Consider the following 20,165-nt stretch of genomic DNA (forward strand, 5'->3'; position numbering starts at 1 on the left):
CAGAAAAGACGACAAGTTTTGAATCTCACTTGAACCATCTGGTAGTCAGTGTAGTGATACTAAATTTTTTAAGGTGGCAAAGTAAACTTTTTAATGATGCAGACTTTCCAACTTGCAGTGTGGTATTTTGGTACTTGGTCTTAACATTTTTGTTAAATTTTCTGCATTTTTTAGTCACTTGAATTTCTTTGTTTTGAGTGCTGTTATGGAGTTGTTTCAAGCATGTTATTTGATGCCACAATAATCTAATTGGAAATAAGTCAACAGCAATCTTCTGTGTTCTCTGAAGGTGCAGTGTCAGTCAGCCGTCTTCCACACAGTTTGTGGAGTGGGCATAAGCAGGTTCTTTGACTCTTGCCACGAGAAGAGTAAAACTGTAGGCTGGCTGTCGTCTGCTGTGCCAGATGTGCCCCAGAGCCAATGTGTTTGCAATACTTAAATGAAATTTCTAAGAGAGGAACTTTCTGCAGTGACATCATAATTTCCATACAATACTGTCTCTGTTAGAGTTTTGTAAACACTGTGTCAGGGTCTCTACAGGGCTTAGCTGAAGGTACTTGTTTTTTCTATGAAATAATTTGTGGTGACAAGGGGTGTGTAATACAAATTCTGCAGTAGGGTAGCCTTAATGTTGTGAAAACTTGAAATTCCCAGTTCTGTTGCAGATAAGCACTTGCACCTTCTGCTCGAAGGGAGGAAAAGTTAGTGCTTTCTATGTGGATACACCTCAACGAAAGAAAAATATCAAAAATAGTACTAAAATGTGCTGTGTTTGCCAAAAAACAAATGCCTGCAGTCTATGACAAAGTACGCTTTTAGACTGGATCACTAGATGGTTCTCTCAGAAACAGGAAAGCCTAAGGATACTGCTGAACCTCATGAAATCCAGTTTCCTATCACGGGAGCTCAGCTTGTGGCTGCAGGTGATTTGGAAACATGGATTGGTTCATGGGTAGGTCAGTGGCAAGTTGTTCCCATGGTGAATCAGGAGGAGAAAGAAGAAACTGTAGGTATTCAGTGGTAAATATAATGGAAAACTTTATATTTACTTGAAAAGGTGGTAGGTGAGGTGCCCCAGTTTACTAAAGGAAGAGTATAAAGTTTTCATACTTTGTTATAACATCTAGCCACCAGGCAGTTGTCATTCAAGGTGGATGATGGATTGATTGATGTTGTGGTGGGTTTTTTTTGCTTTTGTTTTGTTTTTCAGGAACTTGATTACACATGTTGCTGTCGAGTGTCAAATTTGGTGCTATTTTGGCAGTTTGTTTGCAAGTCTGAAAACTGCACTGTTGTAGCAGTTTGTATCTTAGTAGGTTGAACTGCAGGTCTTAACAGGTTCAGCTGTTGTTGAAGAAGCCTTGCGGTGCAAATGCATTATCGTGTAAAGCAAAACTAAAAAAGTTAGGCAATAAAGGAAGGACTGATGGTGGGCAAACTGACATGACTTTTACCTTGTAAAATAAAAAAACTACAGTTCAGGTGGGATACAACCCTTAAAACTTGTAGCAAACCTGATTGGGAGTATCTGGGGGACTTCAAGGGACACACTTTAATTCATAGAGTTTGTAATGAATGATGCCTTGTTGAGAACCTGTGGTAAACTCCAGGAAGCAGAAGGCAAATGAAGGAAAAGAGAAGACAGTTTCAAAGTTAGGGGGACATGATGCTATTGGATTTGCATCCCTTCTTTCACTTTAAACAACACATGTTTAATGTTTTTAAATACATCTTTCTGTTTTGTCTGTTATGTATGATAGTTTGAGCTTCCTTTCCTAAATTAATATAGTAAGGTATTCAGTTTGCTCTGATTTTTGTCTCATGAAGGTGAGAATACTGTATTTAGATTTTCAAGTGGTTGCCTTCAGTCAGTCTTTTTCAGCTTGCAGATTATTTTTCCGTTGAAGTTACAGACTTCTGTGTGACTTTCAAGCCAAACTCAGAATGAGATTTTCTTAGCTTGCTTCCTGCCCCCTTTTTTAAAGCTCCCATTAAAGAAACAGGTCAAAAAAAACCCAAATAATTTTTTACTTTTTAGTGAAGCATGGTAGCTCTCGGCCAAATCCTGATATGGTTGTTTGGATACCATCTCAACAAAAAGAAATTGTGTAATCTTCCTTGAACAAAATAAGGGTCTCTTAGTGACTTTGAACTGTTGCTTTCCCATTCCCTTGTGTGTCTGGAGGAATATAATTCTGTTTACTTGTCTGAACCTGTTATGCTGTACTTAAGCTCCAAAGTTACTTCATCCACATCATTGAGTGTCTTCAGCTGTACTAGACATCACTGATTAAGCCCCTGTGGATTTAAAGTCAGTTCTAAACAAAGCAAAAGAGTGAATCTGTGTTAATGAAGTCTTAAGCATAGAATCTGAGCATAGAATCTGAGCAATCTTAAGCATAGAAGTTTGAAAAAGTGCTGGATGCCTGTGTGTCTTTTCAGTCGGAGTTTTGGTATTCACATATTTTCTGGCTTTACCTGCTTTAATGTGTTACAATTCCATCTAAACACAAGAGAACTTTTTTACTGTGAGAATGGTCAAGCACTGCAACAGGTCACGCAGTGAGATTGTGGGACCTCCGTCTGTGGAGGTGCTCAGAACCTGACTGGCCGTAGTTCTGGGTGACCTCTTGTAGCTGTCTCTGCTTATGCTGGCGGGTTGGACTAAGTGATCTCCAGAGGTTCCTTCCAGCCTAAATGGTTCTCTGATTCCTGGTGTATTTACCTGACCAGCTCTAATTTTGCTGCCACAGTTCTAGTCCCTTCCTCCCCAGCTCAGGCTCTCATCACCTCTGCTTGCAGAAACATTCATACCAATGAGCAGTGAGCTGGATTAGGGAAATTATGTAGATTCAGTAGAAGAAATGGCTACTTTTAATATGGATCAGCTTCTGTGCATAGATCAAAACAAATATTTGTACTTAAGTGGAGGAGAAAGGAGAGAACTGAGAGTGTGGGTGGCATCAGGTTTGTGTGTCAGGGTCGGAGAGTTTGTGTCCTTCTGCAGTAGAGCTGGTATGTACCAACTCAAATAGATTGCGTGAGTCCTGGCTGTAAATCCTCACTTGTTTGGTGTAATTAGTGTATCAGTATATAAATAGGTTAGAAAATATTAATCTGATACAGGCTATACAATATCATGTTACTTTGCCTTTGGAAAACCATTGTTAGGTTAAAAAACAACCACTAGCATAGAAGTGGTCTGTTTCCCTGCCTTTGTAGAACCATATTCTTTTACCTGTTCAACTGATACAATGGCTGATTTTATTTTCCAGTTACATATTTTTTTCTGAGAGAAGTAGGCTTCTTAGGATATTGCAAGAGTGTTCACTCCTTTTCTTATTATGAATAAGAATATAAACAACTTGTAGATTATATCTTTCACTCTTTTAGATAGTCTTAAGCGATTTCACTCATGCGTGTTAAGCCACAATATTGACACTTTTCATGTGAAATGACTATGTAGGCTCTGCGCTTACTACTGAAGTCTTTGAATTGGGGTAAGTCTAACACTTATCCTTCTCATCAGGAAAAACTTTCATGAAGGTTTGCAGGCGACTGACTGGCCTGATTGTATCAAGATTTATGTAGTATGAAAGGAAATCATAGGACGGGAGGGAAGGAAAGGAGGCTTGGTACCAATTTCTAAGTTGTATGTTTAATTACATCAGTTTCAGCTTTATTTACTATAAATCAATGATTTTAAAAGATGGTCATGTCTGTAACATGTTAGACATAGAAATGCTTTGGAAAAATATGTTCTGATCTCCTTCAGAACTTTGGGTGCATCCATATTACCATCTGAATTAAGAAGGGCATTTTTGAAAAAAGTCTCTGGATTGTCCTTACTCAGTTTTGTTGATAATGCAGTGGGGGCTTGGAGTGCACAAAATGGGTCCTTCTGGGTGGAACTAAGCTGAAAGATGTGCTCCAGCATTCTTGATGTGCTCCAACTGCTGGTGCTTGTGCAGTCTGTGGAACCAGACTACACCTAGTTTGAATTACTGAAGTGTATGTAGTGTGGATATTGGGTCATTGGCACCAAACTGTGCCGTGTTCTGATGTAGACATAGGCAGTTCTTTCCCTTTCCACTGTCTTAATTAAAATATACATATTTTTTTCTGTTGGTTATTGGATTTCTGTTGTTCATGTAGAGGTACAGTTTGAATCAGAGGATGATAGTCTATGGACTGGCAGTTTAAAAGCACATCTGGTTTTATTTTGCTTTATTTTTTTTCCTAAGGATTGTTTACTTTTGTCTACTTAATAGTTGTTCTTTGCAGTATTTCATTTCAGCTTCAAAAGTGAAAAAAGATTGGGACTTGAAGCAACTGTAATAGATGAGTTTAGAAAACTTGTGTGCTTGAACTATTTTAAAAGCTTAAACATAGAAAAATTTTAGACAAGTGTTGAGCTTAAGGAAGGTGAGGAAAAAAATTGCAGAAGAGTATTTGTCAACATTGAGGTCAATGAAAAGCTGAAAAGTGCTCCTGTTGCAGTGACTTTCAGGAGCCACTTGAAATGCAGATGAGAGGCACTTATTTAAACTAGAAGTTGGTAGGGTCCTGTGGAAGAATCAGAAATTAATTTGTTTAAAGACAATACAGCTTTAAAACTGTTCTTCCAGATGTTGACAATAACTGGGATATTCCCCACCTACATTTTCAAAGTGTCTGAAGAAAGTGAATAGAAAGCGAGTGAATAACAAGTTTTTTCCAGTGCACTTTCACAGTATAATCCAACATGACCCAGGTTTGCTGCTGAAATGGGCAGTTCTGCTCTTTCCCTAGCCCGAGCTATGAATTCTGAGCACCTCACCTACCATCAGAAAGAATGATCACATCAGTGTGTGGCAAGTTGAATCCAAATGAAAACTGTTCCTTGAAAACTTATTTGTCCAAGGTGATTTCACTCGCTTTGCAGAAGCATGATTGTTATCTAATGCAGGTGATGAAGTGATGGTGTGGGTTGGCCCTGGCTGGTTGCCAGGTGCCCGCCAAAGCCGCTTGATCACTCTCCACCTCAGTTGGATGGGGAGAAAGTACAAGAAGACGCACATGGGTTGAGGTGAGGACAGGGAGGTCTCTCAGCAGTTATCATTGTGGGCAAAACAGACTTGACTTGGGGAAATCAATTTAATTTATTGTCAATCAAATCAGAGTAGGGTAATGAGAGAAACCCAATTCAGTGTGTGGTACTTCCTGGGCTGCAGGTGGATCCCTGCTCCACTGTGGACCTCCATCTGCTCCACTGTGGACCTCCATGGGCTGCAGGGGACTGGCGGTCCTACCACGGGCTGCACCACAGGCTGAGGTGAACCTCTGCTCCGGCACCTGAAGCACCTCCTGCCCTCCTTCTGCACTGACCTTGGTGTCTGCAGAGTTGTTCCTCTCACATATTCTCACTCCTCTCTCAGCAGTTGCTGTTGTGCAGGTTTTTCCCCCCTTCTTAACTATGTTACCCCAGAGGCATTGCCACTGTTGCTGAGGGGCTCAGCCTTGGCCAGCAGTGGGTACACCTTGGGACCAGCTGCTGCTGGCTCTGTTGGACTTGGGGGAACCTTCTGGCAGCTTCTCAGAAGCCACCTCTGCACCACCCCATGCTGCCAGAGCCTGGCCACACAAACCCGATACAGATAAGCACAAACAAGGGGATAGCAGTCAACAGTCAGATTGAATTAAGTATGTTGTGTCTGGATTAGGACACCACCTGTCCCTTCATTTTCTTATATATTCTATTGATTTGTAGAATCATTCTACCTAATACATGGTTTGCATAATGTGTACTTGTAAAAACTCCTAGTAAGGGCCAGACATTTACTACTTAAGATGACAGTACTTGCTCCGAATTTAGGGAAGAAATGGTATTATTATAAGACAGTTTCCCAAGGTCACAAATCAGGTTCGTGGCCAAACTGCTAATAGTAGGACACCTTTCCTTTCATTGCTATTTTAATTAGGCTAAACAGTGTTGAAATAGCTCTAGACTGTTGGTGAAGCCATTTGCTTGGAACGTGCAAGCCTGAAAACACTAGTAAATAGTGCAGGGCCTGTTGATATATTGTGCAGGGAGACTGCTTGTTTTGCTTAGTGCTTCTGAGATGGTTCTGAATTTTTACATTCCTCTGTTTTTTAAAAAAACCCTCACATTTTATAGGTTGTAATCAATTTAATAGTGGATGGGTCTATTAATATATGACGAAGAATAAGGATTTTGAAGTAGAAGCTTTAAAAAAGATTATAGCAAATACATTCTCAGCTGAAAAGGCATGACATAAAATTGCTTTTGTACAAAAAATGGGTAAAGCCTTGCCCTAAATTGAAATTGCTTTGTGGTTAACTATAGTAAGTGTAACACCTTCACTTACATTTGACCTGGTATTCCTTAATACAGGCTTATGGTACAAAATGCTGAATAATCAAGAGGAAAAGCAAGTTGAGAAGACTTTTTAATGTTAGTTTGTAGATTATTCTTTTGATTGTTGTTTGTCAGCATGAAAATTTTTCTCTGAAAATGATAATTTTAGGCTAGTTAGAATAAGAGTTAATAAATGGTAGTAGATCATGTTCCAAGTATTAGTCACAGACACATGCATACTATTCTGAATTTGTTTTGTATTGAGAACAATAACATTATAACTCATCTATAGTTCCCGTTTTCTTTTCTAAAATGCTGTTACCAAAACAAGTTATTTATAAACTAAATGAGCAGAATTTCACATGTGGGTTTTTGGTTTTGTTTTTACTACCAAAAATGTACTTTTTTGTGGCTTTTCTAAATGTGCATTAGTTCTTCAGACCATCTGGAATGGATATGAAATCTCTTTATGTACTTTTACTATCAAATAATAATGAACAAGTCTTTAATTTTTTTTTTAACTTAATGTGAATAAATTGTTGTTAAATCTCCTTTCTAAAGTCAAGCATGCAGTCTGTTAAAACTGAAGTGTACCATTATAATATTTTGTAATATTTTCCAAGTATGTCCTCCATCCACGACAAAAAGGGAAACCCAAGGTAAAGGACTTGCAGTTGTGTAGCAGCATGAGTCTGGTAATTAGAGGGAAAGACTTTTAGACAGATTGAGAGAAAAAAGTAAGAGACACTTGAGAGTAAACCACGCTCAAGTGATTGATGATATGTGTGTCGTCTCAAAGTAAGTGTCCTTTACTCAGGTACTCATGCAGAAAATCTTTCCCTTACAAAGTGGTATTTTGAGTACTTCAGAAGATTTAAAGAAATTACTTTTTTATTTTTTTTTAATGGATGTTTTATGCTGTTTTATATGTGATTATTTTTGCTGGTTTAAATAGTCATTTGGTGTAATGTGGTGATACCCTTTCACTCATTGCTCACCTGCATGTCCTTCTTAGAAAACAGGTGATCTAGTTTTAGCAATTAGCAGTTAGGTTGAAAGACAGAAGCTAATAAATGGATGTGTTCAGAGAAATAGTAGAGGTAGTAAAGGTGAGTGGATTGAGCTTGTGATAAATATTCAAAAGATCCTGCAATGTGTAATACGGGGTCAGAAAATATGTGTTTTTCTTGCTGTCGGAAGACTGGAAGTAGCGGGGAGAGAAAAAGTGAAAGGGCTGGGAGCCTGTGTCCTATCACTGGGTTAACTTATGAAGGGGGTAGTGAAGTTCAGCGGTTGGAAGCCCCATTTCTGGTAGCAGATAAGGTATGATGACTCAGCCATGTGAGCTGACAGATGTTGGAGGACTGATAACATCTGGGAGCGCAGCAGTGACAGAGTGGTGACTTTAGGTACTGGGGGGTCAAAGGAGTGGCTGCCCTTGGCCTCAGTCAGTGTACTTGCATCTGGAAAAACGTGCTCATCTCGGGAAATTGTAGAAGCTTGCGGGGGAGAAAATCCGAAACAAACATCATAAAATGAGAGGAAATAATATGTAAATGATGAAGCAGTATAGCATAGGATAAAGGTGTTACCTTTTTACTGTCATGAGTATATATGCAAGACCAACAGTTCCTGGTGTCTGAAACTGCCTAGTGAAAATTTCTAGGGTAATATTTTTATAAATTTATTATGAATACTCATACAAACAGATCAAGAAGTGATCTGATCCTACGTGGTTGGATTATTTTTACAAAATTAATGCAGGATACACAGTACATATGTATGTATCTGATTTAATATAAGCTTTGCATAAGCATGTCCATCTGTCATACTCATTGGACCTTTTGGTTTCAAAGGTTGTAGGTGAAATTCTGCTATTATTTGTAGTGGTTTTTATCCCCAAAGTTTACATTTTTGGTAATAAAATATTAAGTTTTTATTATTTTTTACCTGTTCAGCTTCTGACAAAGTTGAATTGTAAATTCAATTTTTGCTATCTTTGTGTCATAGTAGCATTACCACTCAAGACTTTCTTGAATTTTGTGAATAATTTTAAACATTAAAAACTATTTTTAAAAGGCTTTTTATTATTACTCACAGAATCTTTAATGGCTTTTGTCAATAAGGATGCATCTGTTGTTTTACTTGGGGTTTAAGAATACAAACAAAATTGTATGTTTTTTTATTTACTTTGATATTCTCTTGCAGAAACAAATGTTTAAGCAGTAACTAGGTTGATTCTGTAGGTGTGTATTAGTTGAGATTAAACATAATTTCTTTCAAGCTTGTTAAATTCAACTGAGATATATAGGTAACTTCAAGTTTTGCTCTTATTTTAACAGTGAAAGCAAGTTGAATACATTGGTGCAGAAACTTCATGACTTCTTGGCTCACTCATCAGAAGAATCTGAGGACGCAAACTCTCCTCCAGCATTATCTAAAAACAAAACCATAGGTAAAAAGACATTTTATATTGTTATTTTCAATGTATAAATGATTCTAAAGTCAAATAACTTTGTGGTGTTATTTCACTGGGGCAATTATGCAAAGTCCTGGTATTATTTAAGTGGTGATATCTTAATAAATATACAATAGGCCTTTGATACAATGTCTCTTTCAGTTTTGAGTCTTTTCTAAATGTGAAAGAAAGGTAATACTGCTGATAATTTACCTTCCAGGAAACATGAGATGGTAAACATTCATCTGTTTGCTGTGCTAAGGGTTCCGTGTTCGGTTTTCCTTAATGTGTAAGTGCAGTATCTTGATTTTTTTTTTCTGCAGTCCTGGTAGTCGTGGAAGAAGTTCTGGAGGCTGTGCTTTCATAATTACTTGAAAAAGATTTCTAGATGTAATCTGGAAACATTTGGAAACAAAATAATACTTCTGAAAAACCTTGAGTCCCAAACTTGGTCAAATTCAATATTGGAAATTTTCACTTCAGAGTTAGAAATAGGTAACAAATATTAAACATTTCCTGCTCTTGTTTGGGGTGACCAGCTCCAGCCCTGGGGCTTCGGTCACAGGGGAAATCCTGCGCTGTCATAGCCCTGGGGTGGCTGGAGCACGAGCAGCTGGGTCAGCACTCGGAGCTGGGGACGATGCAGCGTGCTGGGTCATTCCACGGGGATGGCACATGGGCAGCCCTGTCACATGTAGTGCAGAGATTCAGGCTGCCAGAATGAAATAAATCTCTACTGAGCATGTATAAACTGGCATTTTCCATGGATTTATCACTTGGGCAAGATTGGTCGTGAGTAGAAGGTGGGCAGCATCCAGTCTCTGGAAGAAATGTCACCCTTCTTCCAAATTTCAGGTGCTTTCTTCAGAGTGGGAGAATGCCTGTAATATTCCAGAGAAGGGCCAAAAACTCTGTTTCTATTTTTTTTATTCCCCCCTACCTTAGCTTCACATGCTGAAATAGCTGGATAATTCTGACTAAAATTTACCCAAACAATTCAGCATAGGTCAGTAAGGCATTTGACACAGTCTCCCACAGCATCCTTACAGCTAAACTGAGGGAGTGTGGTCTGGATGTCCGGGTGGTGAGGTGGACTGCGAACTGGCTGAAAGGAAGAAGCCAGTGAGTCGTGGTCAATGGGGCAGAGTGCCGTTGGAGGCCTGGATCTAGGGCAGTGCCTCAGGGGTCAGTACTGGGACCTATATTATTCAATATATTCATCAGTGATTTGGACGAGGAAATAGAGTGCACTATCAGCAGGTTTGCTGATGACACCAAGCTGGGAGGAGTGGCTCACACGCCAGAAGGCTATGCTGCCATCCAGAGACCTGAACAGGCTGGAGAGCTGGGCAGGGAAAAATTGAATGAAATATAACAAGAGCAGGTGTAGAGTCTTGCATCTGGGTAGAAACAACCCCAGGTTCCAGTATAAGTTGAGGAATGACCTATTAGAGAGTAGTGTAGGGGAAAGGGACCTGGGGGTGCTGGTGGACAGCAGGATGACCATGAGCCAGCACTGTGCCCTTGTGGCCAGGAAGGCCAATGGTACCTGGGGTGGATTAGAAGGGGGGTGGTCAGTAGGTCAGAGAGGTTCTCCTGCCCCTCTACTCTGCCCTGGGGAGACCACACCTGGAATATTGTGTCCAGTTGTGGCCCCTCAGTTCCAGCAGGACAGGGAACTGCTGGAGGGAGTCCAGTGCAGAGCAACAAAGGTGCTGAAGGGAGTGGAACATCTCCCTTATGAGGAAGGGCTGAGGGAGCTGGGGCTCTTGAGCTTGGAGGAGACTGAGGAGTGACCTCATTAATGTTTACCGATAGATAAAGGGTGTGTGTCAGGAGGATGGAGCCAGGCTTTTCTCAGTGACCACCAATGATAGGGCAAGGGGTAATGGGTTCAAACTGGAACACAAAAGGTTCCACTTAAATTTGAGAAGAATTTTCTTCTCAGTAAAGGTGACAAAGCCTGGCCCAGGCTGCCCAGGGAGGTTGTGGAGTCTCCTACTCTGGAGACATTCAAACCCGCCTGGACACACCTTCCTGTGTAATCTCATCTGGGTGTTCTTGCTCTGGTGGAGGGATTGCACTGGGTGAGCTTTCCAGGTCCCTTCCAGTTCCTAACATTCTGTGGTTCTGTAAGTTACAGTGCTAGCAGTCTTACGTTAAAATCACCAACAGTCATAGTATTTATCCAGTAATTACACTGCCACTTCACTTGCTTGTTTTTCCATAGTCCATCTACTAAAATACTGCTATTACTAAGCCTTTTGAGCAACTTCATACAAGTATCGAGCATACAAGTATGAACTTGAAACTTTCCCTTCTGTTACCTGGGCTGGTGGATGGAACAGATAGTTCCATCCAATAGGTTGCATGTCTTCAGGTTTTTATTCCACAGTGCCCAAGATTGAGAAATGGGAATTGTCTGTCATACCCTGTACTAAATGAGTCTTTTTTTTTTTTCCTTTGGTTACATGATCCCAGATTTAATATTGTGTTTTTAATGTCAAAATGTGTAAGAAGAAATACTTAAAGTAATGTCTTAGAGATTAAACAATGCATTAACTGTATTATTTCTGCAGATACAATTGCACTTTCATTTCTTCAGTATTTCTTCACCAATGGGAAGGATGTCTTTCAGTCTATCAGATACTTAACTGAAAGTAATTTCTAAACGATTTCTGTAAACTTTATGCCATGGAGTGGACTGTGTTGTTTTGTGCAAGTTTGTCTGTGAAAGTCACAGTCATCTTTATTCACATTAGTGAAACATAAAGAATGCTGTGATGTATAATGTGAAGAAATGTTAATATTTCTTGCATTTCAGTGGATTCTTTTGATTTCTCTCCATAGGTAAAAGTAAAGAACCCAAAAGTAGTCCATCCTCGATGGAGAACAGTAGAGAAGAGGTAGGAACAAACATGCTTTTACATTTTAGCAGAAAATTGTACACTGGCTGTGGGATGCTCCTGAAGCTTCCAAACATCCCCCACACTGGCCGCGGGCGCCCAGTGGCTCCCTGGCGCCTCGGCGCTCCGTTCTCTTAAAGACCCTGGCCAGCGGCCTCTGGGGTCAAACAAAAGAGCAGGGAGAGAGGGAGATGTGTCTGCTCCTTCCATATCGAAGGAGGGAGGGGGAGAAAGGGGGGGTTTGCATTCTGCCACAGTTCTATACACCAGACATTTTCATGACTTAAAATAGAGTTTGGTGACACCTATATTTAAATCTCTTTTTAAAAGAATAATGACTTTGACTTTTTGGAGTCTTACTACTGATCTGAAACTCCATAGATTTGATTTAACTGAGCTGGCATGACTTGAAATTGTCTGGCACTTTTTGTTAATGCTTTTACTGCCTTTTTTTTTTTTGGTAGGAGTGCTGGTGACTTCTGAAGTGTGTTCTAGTAAATGTAAGAAACTTTTTGTTGTCAAGTCACTTGGTCATGAATGTGCTGACTTTTTAATATTTTCTTGTTTTTAGGGCAGTAGTTCTTCAGAAAGAACCAAATCCTTAGGATCATCACGTTCAAAAAGGTTGGTTTGGAAAGTAAAAATAAATAAATAGCTTTTTGGCATGTAAAACTAGGGAGAAGTCCGTGCTGGTAAAACAAATGCCTCACAATGCACTTAAAATTCAAACTGTCTTTCAGGGTCAAAGGTTAAGATCATAAAGCTTAGGTTTTTTTAATTAATAAAAACAAGATTATCCCGTATATTCAAGACCAAGGTGTTTATACAATTATTCCTTCACTCTTGCTATTTCCACGTGCAGGATTCTTCCAGAAATGTAAATTCGGTCACAGAGAAAAAAGGCTTTACGTAGCTTACTGTTGGAAAACTGTAGAAATAAAATGTGCTATTAAGTTGTCCTGTGCAGAAACTGCCATTTGCTGTATCTTTGCTTAACCCTTTTTTACTCTTTGAAAAAAGTATGGAGTTAGCTGTTTACCAACCACTTTAAACCTACAGGAGACAGATTATTTGTGGCCCAAGTAACAGCAGACCTACTCTAATAAAACTTCTTCTCATTTTTTGCTCTCAGCTGGTGCTCATTCAAGTCCTTATTTATTGTTTTTAAATCCTAGTATACTGTGTAGATAGGTGAGCTCTTCTAAATGCGCAATCTCAAGAGCTGCCTTCTAAATGCATTTTAAAAGTATTGTGTATCTCTTTTCACTCTCCTTTTTGTCTGTGGTTTTTTAATCTGTGTTATTTTATCATGTCTGCTGGATTTAAAGTCTTGATTCCATATTTGTAGGTGTGGGTTTGTATTTGGCCTTAATTTCTCGCTCATCATATGAATCCAGTGTCTCGCTTAACTCTTTTTTTATTTATATCATTTTTAGAGTCTTGTTTTCTTTGCTTCCTGTCTATCAGTAGAGGTATTTTCACTCACACATTTGTCATATTGTGTGATACTGACAAAAAGAGTGTCCTGCAGCAGTTCATGTATTATCTTCAGCCTACTGAAAATCATGCTCAACATTTTAAAATTCTTTTTTCTCCCTGCCTTGACATGGTAAATTCTTTCATTTTAATGCATTCAGTTCTAAATTATGTTTGTGTGAAGTTCTAGCAACTGACCTTTTTGTTCAACAGTCAACTTTTCATTTCTTTCTGCATTTCCTTTATTTCTTTGCAAGCATCTTTTCTGCCAAGCTGCTTTTTCTCATTTGCTAATATCTGTGTGTTCTCTCTGCACTGCCTGTTAAGCTTGGAATGGTGAATAAATTCAGGTTTTTTTCCTGAAAGCGTGACTTTCCTGCATACCTTCTTAAAAACACATCAAACCTCAATTCACAATAAACATACAGCAAGCCTGTGAAACAAAAATACTTCATTAGTATATCTTTTTATTTCTCCTAGGAGGGGAGAATTCCTGTTCCTAACAAGAAAGTTAGCCTACAATCTATTTATTGTAATAACTCAGAGCATCTCTTCTCATCATGTCTGCAATGAATTTAAAAAGAACATAGGTTTCCCAGTTAATATGGTGTTTTGCTTGCAAAGCGCCAGGTTTACGTGTTTTGCCATATGTAATGTTTGTCACGGTATGGGTTTTTTTTTCTGTCTATGCAGGAAACCTACAGTTGTAACAAAATATGTTGGATCAGATGATGAACAAGTCTTAGATGAGACTGTAAATGAAGATATTTCAAATGAAAACTCAGAAAACGATGTCGATATGAAAAGTTTGCCTAAAGGTAGTTTGTTTTTCTTTGTTTCTGAATTCAGCAAATTAGTCAAGATTATGATGCAGCATCAATAATTAACAAGAATGCACATGTATTAGTAAAATGCTTGTTTTCGGTCCTGTTATATATAAACATACATGCTTATGCACAAAGACACACCCCCTTGTGCACCAAGCACCCTGGATAAGAACGCAGCGTAATTTAACCTGTGGGTACAGCAGGATGTGCTGGTGGATCAATTTCAGTGTCTACTGACATCTGTATAAAACCAACACGAAACAGAAGTAATGTATTTATCTTCTTTTTTAGAAGTCTCAGACTCTGTCACTTTAAGTTTTATTTATTTTACTGTTCTTCTCTCTGAGGTTACTGACAATTAGATCCACAAAAGCAAAACTAAATCTAGGGGAAAAATGTCATTATCAGATCTATTTTTAAGCATCCTTTTAAAACAGTTAATATTGTGAGCTTGCATCCCGCTCTTCTTTACAATAGTGTGAGTTTGATTAATCTCTTCCATTTCTTACCCACAAAAGTTATAGGAAAAACTGGTGGGACTGCTGTTGTTTACTGCGTGAGAAAAAGCAAACTTTGGTGCAGTTACTTGAAAATTTCCAGTGTCCTCACCACAAAAGTAATAAAACTGAGCTCTTAAGTAGGAAAGATGTTTTTTTTATTCATATAATTTTGATGAGTACACTTGTTTAATTAAAAAAATGAATTTACGAATTTTGTTAAAGACAATGCAGGTTTTATTCTATTGCTTTTTCATTTATTTCATGCTGAAATAAATTGAGAGAAACTGGAAAAAGGGGGAAAAAAGAGAGAAGAGAGTAGTTACTCTAAGGCTTTTGATAGATATCAGTGACGTAACTGAAGTCCTTTATTTGTAGCATTGCACTTCAAATTCCTGTACGACATACACCCAGCAGTATGACGGTCCTGTTCTGCACATACCTCATCAGGTGGTGCAGAGAGAGCAGAATTTGCTCCTCATAGTCCATTCAGTCCTTGGCTTTTGTCCTACTACTGCAAAACAGATGTAGTTTGAAGTGTATGGTGGGGTGTTTTTTATTTGTGATATTTTTTTTTTCTGTAAGAACATCTGTGCATTCAAAACTTCGAGTTTTCATCAACAGATTGCACTATTTTTTTTTTTAAAAGATGCTATGTTGGCTTTTATTTAAACAGGACTTTTGCACTTCAGTTGGATGTGTAATGGTTTCTAAATAAAATCATTCTAGGTACAGTGGTTGTACAGCCTGAGCCAGTGCTGAATGAAGACAAAGATGATTTTAAAGGGCCTGAATTTAGAAGCAGAAATACCGTTAAAATGAAACCTGAAGCTCCCAAAAAGCGTGGAGGTAAATACAATTTAAAGCATTTATTAAAACGGGTTTAAATTGTTGCTTATGACCACATTTGGTACATCTACAAATTGTTCATATTTCTAATAAATTAACCTAAAAATACCTCCACTCTTCTGGCTCTTTGTTCATTAAGGATTCTAGCTGGCTGAAATTAGCCTCCATTGCTGCCCCTGTAGCGCAGCAGTGAAAGCTAAGATTAGTTCTCATTAAAGTTCTTATATTTAGTAGCTATAGGATGCTCTGTTAGGTACTCCATATGGACCCTTCTTGCTTTGGATTCAGAACAGTTGCTTGGTTGCAATCAGGTGTTCCAGGTATTCCTTTTTAAAGGAATTATTTTGGAATGCTGTTGAAATGGCAATGTTCACTGACTCACCAAGAAAGCAACCATATTTGAGTAGGAGCGTGTACAGGCATATTAGAAATCAGGGAGCTAACACGACACCTAAAACCTCTAAGCACTCAAAGACTTTTTTGCTTTGTTTTTGAATTGTGGGCAATTCAGAATACCAATGGGCCATGCTAAGGATTAGCTTTGAAAAGCTGCTGTGCCAGCTGGTTTTCCATCACCACTGCTAAAACTGAGGAGAAGTTAGGTAGATAACAGTGATAACAGAAATTAATATCTTCTTTTTTTTTTTCTTTCCAAAAAAGTAAAGGAGAGGGAAGATTATGTATAAAGTAGCCAATAAGAAGGCATATATTTTCATTAATACTGCTAACAATGTCTTAGTTCACACACCTACAGCAGTACTCAGGATATTCAGACAAACAGTTGTGCACACTATTCATTCATTGTATCATTTGAGATACTTGCTCTCTTTTGAAGTGTTATTATAATTTAATAAGGGCTATTTCTCCATCTGTGGTTGAAGAGGACTAAAGTGTGACTGTGTGGAGATGTGCTTGTGCATACATATGGGCTCATGCATCACATTTTGACATTTTCTGTAAATTATTAATCTTTGAAAGTCAGTTCCATTCTATTAGTGCGTATAGGAATGCCTTTTCCATTTGTGTTTAGAACAATTTTACAAGAGGTCCAACAGAAATCTTCAGGGCTATAGTGTTAAAAGAGTAGGACTTCTCTGCCTAAACTTTGTGACCCGTGTCTGCATCCCCAAGACAATTCATACGACCTGCCTTTTTTTTCCATCTCTAGAGAATTTGCAGGTCTTCCTTTGTCTGGACTGGTTACTCTCATACTGGTGCCTGACATAAGATAATAGTTGTGGAAGGGACATCAATAATATGTTTAAGTCATAGCTTTATCCAAGCAAGCTCAGCTATGTATGTCTGTCACTATTGATAGTCTTTGACATGATTTTAAAGGTATCCAGTACCTGTGTTAAGCTCCTGGCAACTCTCAGGGAAATGGAATAGGTACCGCCTGCTCCTGTGCTGTCCCCATTGCCAGCCCAGGAAGGTAGCCAGATGAGGGACGTGACCACAGCCTACCTCAAGAGCAGCTGGATTAGGAATGTATCAGAACAGTTTTGTTTTGTGATGTGCACAGAAGAGGTAGTGCAGATCCATTTGTTCTGCAGCAGGTCTAGTTCCATGAAGTGGCACTTAGTCTTTCTCCAGCTACTAGAAGGAGGTGCCTTGCCTGTGCACGTACCAAGTTAAGTATTACTTGTTTAAGCAGGTAAGCATGTAGTCCCAACTACTTGAGATCCTAAATTCTATACTCAGTGCAAGTCAATAAATAATAACAATGAAATTAAAAATGCTAGTGTGTCTTTTTGGAGTGCATCTTTGCATTTTTATTAGGAGTTAGGTGTTCTGTTTATATTAATAGTAGTAGTAGTAACAGAACTCTTGCCTTTCTAGCATCCAAATGCTCTTATCCAAAACCGTAAGAGGCATTGTGTCAGTCCTTAAGTTGTGTTTCCACAGAATGGTTGTGGTTGTATTTTTGCTAATAAACTCACAGTTAAGAATGGGTTTTAAATAAGTATTTTCTCAGTATTAATGAATTAGTAGTTGCTTATCATTTGTAGTAGTAATGTGGATTACAAAGGTTTGCCTCATAAATTATCCTGTTTGTTCTAGTCCCAACATGCAGGTTTTGGGAAGGAGGCAGTAGTGCTTCGCCTTAAAGTTGTAGAGAAGGAAAAGTGGCTTGTTCTCCCTCAGATGGCTGTTACCCTCTGTGATTCTTACCCTCATTTAAGATCTGTGATATTTGACAAAGCCTGAGTAGGCATCTGTGCTGCTTGATATAATAGAATCATATGATGGAATACCAGGTTGGAACGGACCACAAGTACCATCTGGTCCAACCTTTCAGTGTGATATTCTTTTCCAAGTAGTGCAGTATAATAGATAGGTTTATTTGAGGTTTACCAGCGGTGTTTGAAACAGGTGTTTGAGCTGTTTCTGAAGTAGTAAGAGGTGCTTTGCTGTTCCACAAAGTCTGCAGTACATGCAGACATGCATGCGTTGAAGTTGAAAACAACCAATCTTGTATTCAGAATTTCAGACCTGCTATTTTCACTGAATTGTAAGGGTGTGTTTGTTGTTTTACTGGCCTGGAAACTATTTGAGATTGTGTTTCAGTAGCAAATTGCTAGTAGCTTGTTTTGTGTCTTGACAATGTTCATTCAGTTCCTTAACATTGTGGCGTTGGTGTTTGGGTCTGATTCTGTCTGATTATTAAAAAAAACCCAAACAAATATTAGTCTGTACTTGGACTGTAACCATGAAGTTATACCATAGCAAACTTCTATCTGCTTGATCCCAAAAGAACTTTTTTAAAGTGGTTGAACTGAGTGTATGAGCTTTCACAAATTATTCTCCTTTTTCTTGTCTTAATTTGTAAGTTTAACAACCTGGCATGTAGCAATACTCCTGACCCCAAGTCCGCCACCTTTCAAAGTGAATTGGGGGACTGACATTAAAGAAACACTTTCTTGACCATATATAGATAAAGGAACAAAGTGGTACACTATTATAATGATTTCATGCATCTTCTGGAACAGTTTTCCGTATTTTTCTTTGAGAAACTAAAACTATATGTGAAAGAAGGACCATAATACGAAGATAGCTTAAAATGGTATTTTATGAACAAAGATTAAACAAGGAAGGTTGTACAGAGTATCAGGGCTGTTTTGAAAGAGTTTTAGCAATGACTCATGTTTAGGTGTGTTCTCGTGAGGTGACCAGTTAATCCAAATTAAATCTCTCAAAGGGAAAAAAAAGGGTATCTTTCCCTCAAGTGGAGTATAGAAATTAGAGGAAAATTCTTTCAGTCTTTAAATAGCAAGTTGTTACAGAAATATTTCTCTAATGGTGGGTAGTAATGTAATAAATACATATGAAAAACCTAACAGGCCAAAATATTGTAAGAAAATGAAATAGCTGTATGCAGATTTCTTAAAAAAATAAAAATGAAAACAATTAATGTGTGGTTTATAATCCTCTCTATAGAGGAAGGACTACATGGAATTGTAAGCTGTACAGCTTGTGGGCAACAGGTGAACCATTTTCAGAAGGATTCAATCTATAGACATCCTGCACTGAAAGTTCTTATTTGTAAGGTATGTGTGAACAGTTCTACAGTTTGTACTGTTTGTTTTTATTTCAAATGCCATTTAGCAGAAAACAAAAAGGCAAATACAGCTTACAAATTGATTTTCCTGTTTTCTTATATCCCAGTTAAACTCATTGTCATTTCTTTATAATTTTTTAAATTGTTTTAAGGCTATAATTTTAGTGAATTTTTTATGTTAAATGGTCTGTCTGCAATTTCTGCCTACTCATCATGTACTATAAGAGCAGATTCAATTTTGGATCTCCTGGTAAATCACTGTGTGTAAAACAACGTCAGAACAAGAAGCGGAAAGGTATCTTCCAAGCCATCTCAGTTGCACTTGTGTACAGCTCCGGCACTGTTATTATTTCTGATAACCTCTGTAAGGATGGTCTAATCCATAACCCAAACCCAGCATCTGGGTCTTCAGCGACGTGGTTTTCTGGTGGCTTCAGTTAAGCCTGAAGTTGCCTGCAATGGGAAGAGCCAGGTAATAGGGGAGGAAGGAAACATCCCTGCCTCCTCTTGGGGAGACATTTAATGCTCAAGGAAGTCTAGAGATAGGTCTCTCGCATATCTCTATAGTTGTAGAGATTCTGTTTAAAGATCTCTCTAAAGATAGATGCAGATGTGTTACGATGCACATTTAGCATTTCCCTTCTCTTCCCTCTTGCTTCTCTTTTAGTTCCCAATTAATGTTATATATTCACCTGGCATACCATCGCAGACGTGTCCATCTAGTCTAATGTTCTGGCTCATTTCTTCTATTCATTCTGGCTTGTTTCTTTTATAAAATATGCCTTAGAAAAATCAGGTTACAAGTTGACTCTTTTCAATATTCATTGGAGTTTTAACTTTTGTTCCTAGACTCGAAAACCCTTAACATGTAGCCGTGTGTGTTCTTGCGATGCATACCTGTTTCATCTTTGACATTTGTTTAGGGTGTTGCGTTCAATAGCAGCTCTTGACTGTGAGCTCTGCGAGATAATTACATCACATGTTCTTTCTCATAAATGGTCTGTATCTTTACTTAATTGAACATGGCCTTAAGTTAATGTGAGAGAGAGGAATGGAAGTCCCTGATCTGCATACTCCATGTCTTCCATCACGTTCTGTGCCTCGTTTTTTTTCTTCTGCCCAGGTGAACAGTCCTAGACTTGAGAAGCTGTTTTCCTTTGACTGTAAATGTTCAGTCAAGTGACTAAGCATCAGCTTTTACTGCGTTTTTTTGTTGTTGTTTGGTTTTGTTTGTT

The 20,165-nt window shown here is 38.4% G+C and overlaps 1 protein-coding gene across 7 annotated transcripts in view; it reads left to right on the plus strand.

Moving 5' to 3' along the window:
• ATRX (ATRX chromatin remodeler) overlaps positions 1–20,165 on the plus strand; it is an 86,506-nt gene that overhangs the window by 2,702 nt on the left and 63,639 nt on the right. For 3 of the 7 annotated variants that reach the window (XM_080352389.1, XM_080352390.1, XM_080352395.1), the window contains exons 2-7: positions 8,701–8,813; positions 11,667–11,722; positions 12,294–12,346; positions 13,892–14,016; positions 15,252–15,371; positions 18,810–18,919. In XM_080352389.1, the coding sequence (XP_080208515.1) occupies positions 8,701–8,813; positions 11,667–11,722; positions 12,294–12,346; positions 13,892–14,016; positions 15,252–15,371; positions 18,810–18,919 (577 nt within the window). Of the gene's footprint in view, positions 1–7,781; positions 8,026–8,700; positions 8,814–9,036; positions 9,106–11,666; positions 11,723–12,293; positions 12,347–13,891; positions 14,017–15,251; positions 15,372–18,809; positions 18,920–20,165 lie in introns of those variants that run through there. The other 4 variants (XM_080352392.1, XM_080352393.1, XM_080352391.1 and 1 more) reach the window with 4 other exon arrangements.

The sequence above is a fragment of the Nesoenas mayeri genome, assembly GCF_963082525.1.
Source record: "Nesoenas mayeri genome assembly, chromosome: 13".
NCBI classification, from domain to species: Eukaryota; Metazoa; Chordata; class Aves; order Columbiformes; family Columbidae; genus Nesoenas; species Nesoenas mayeri.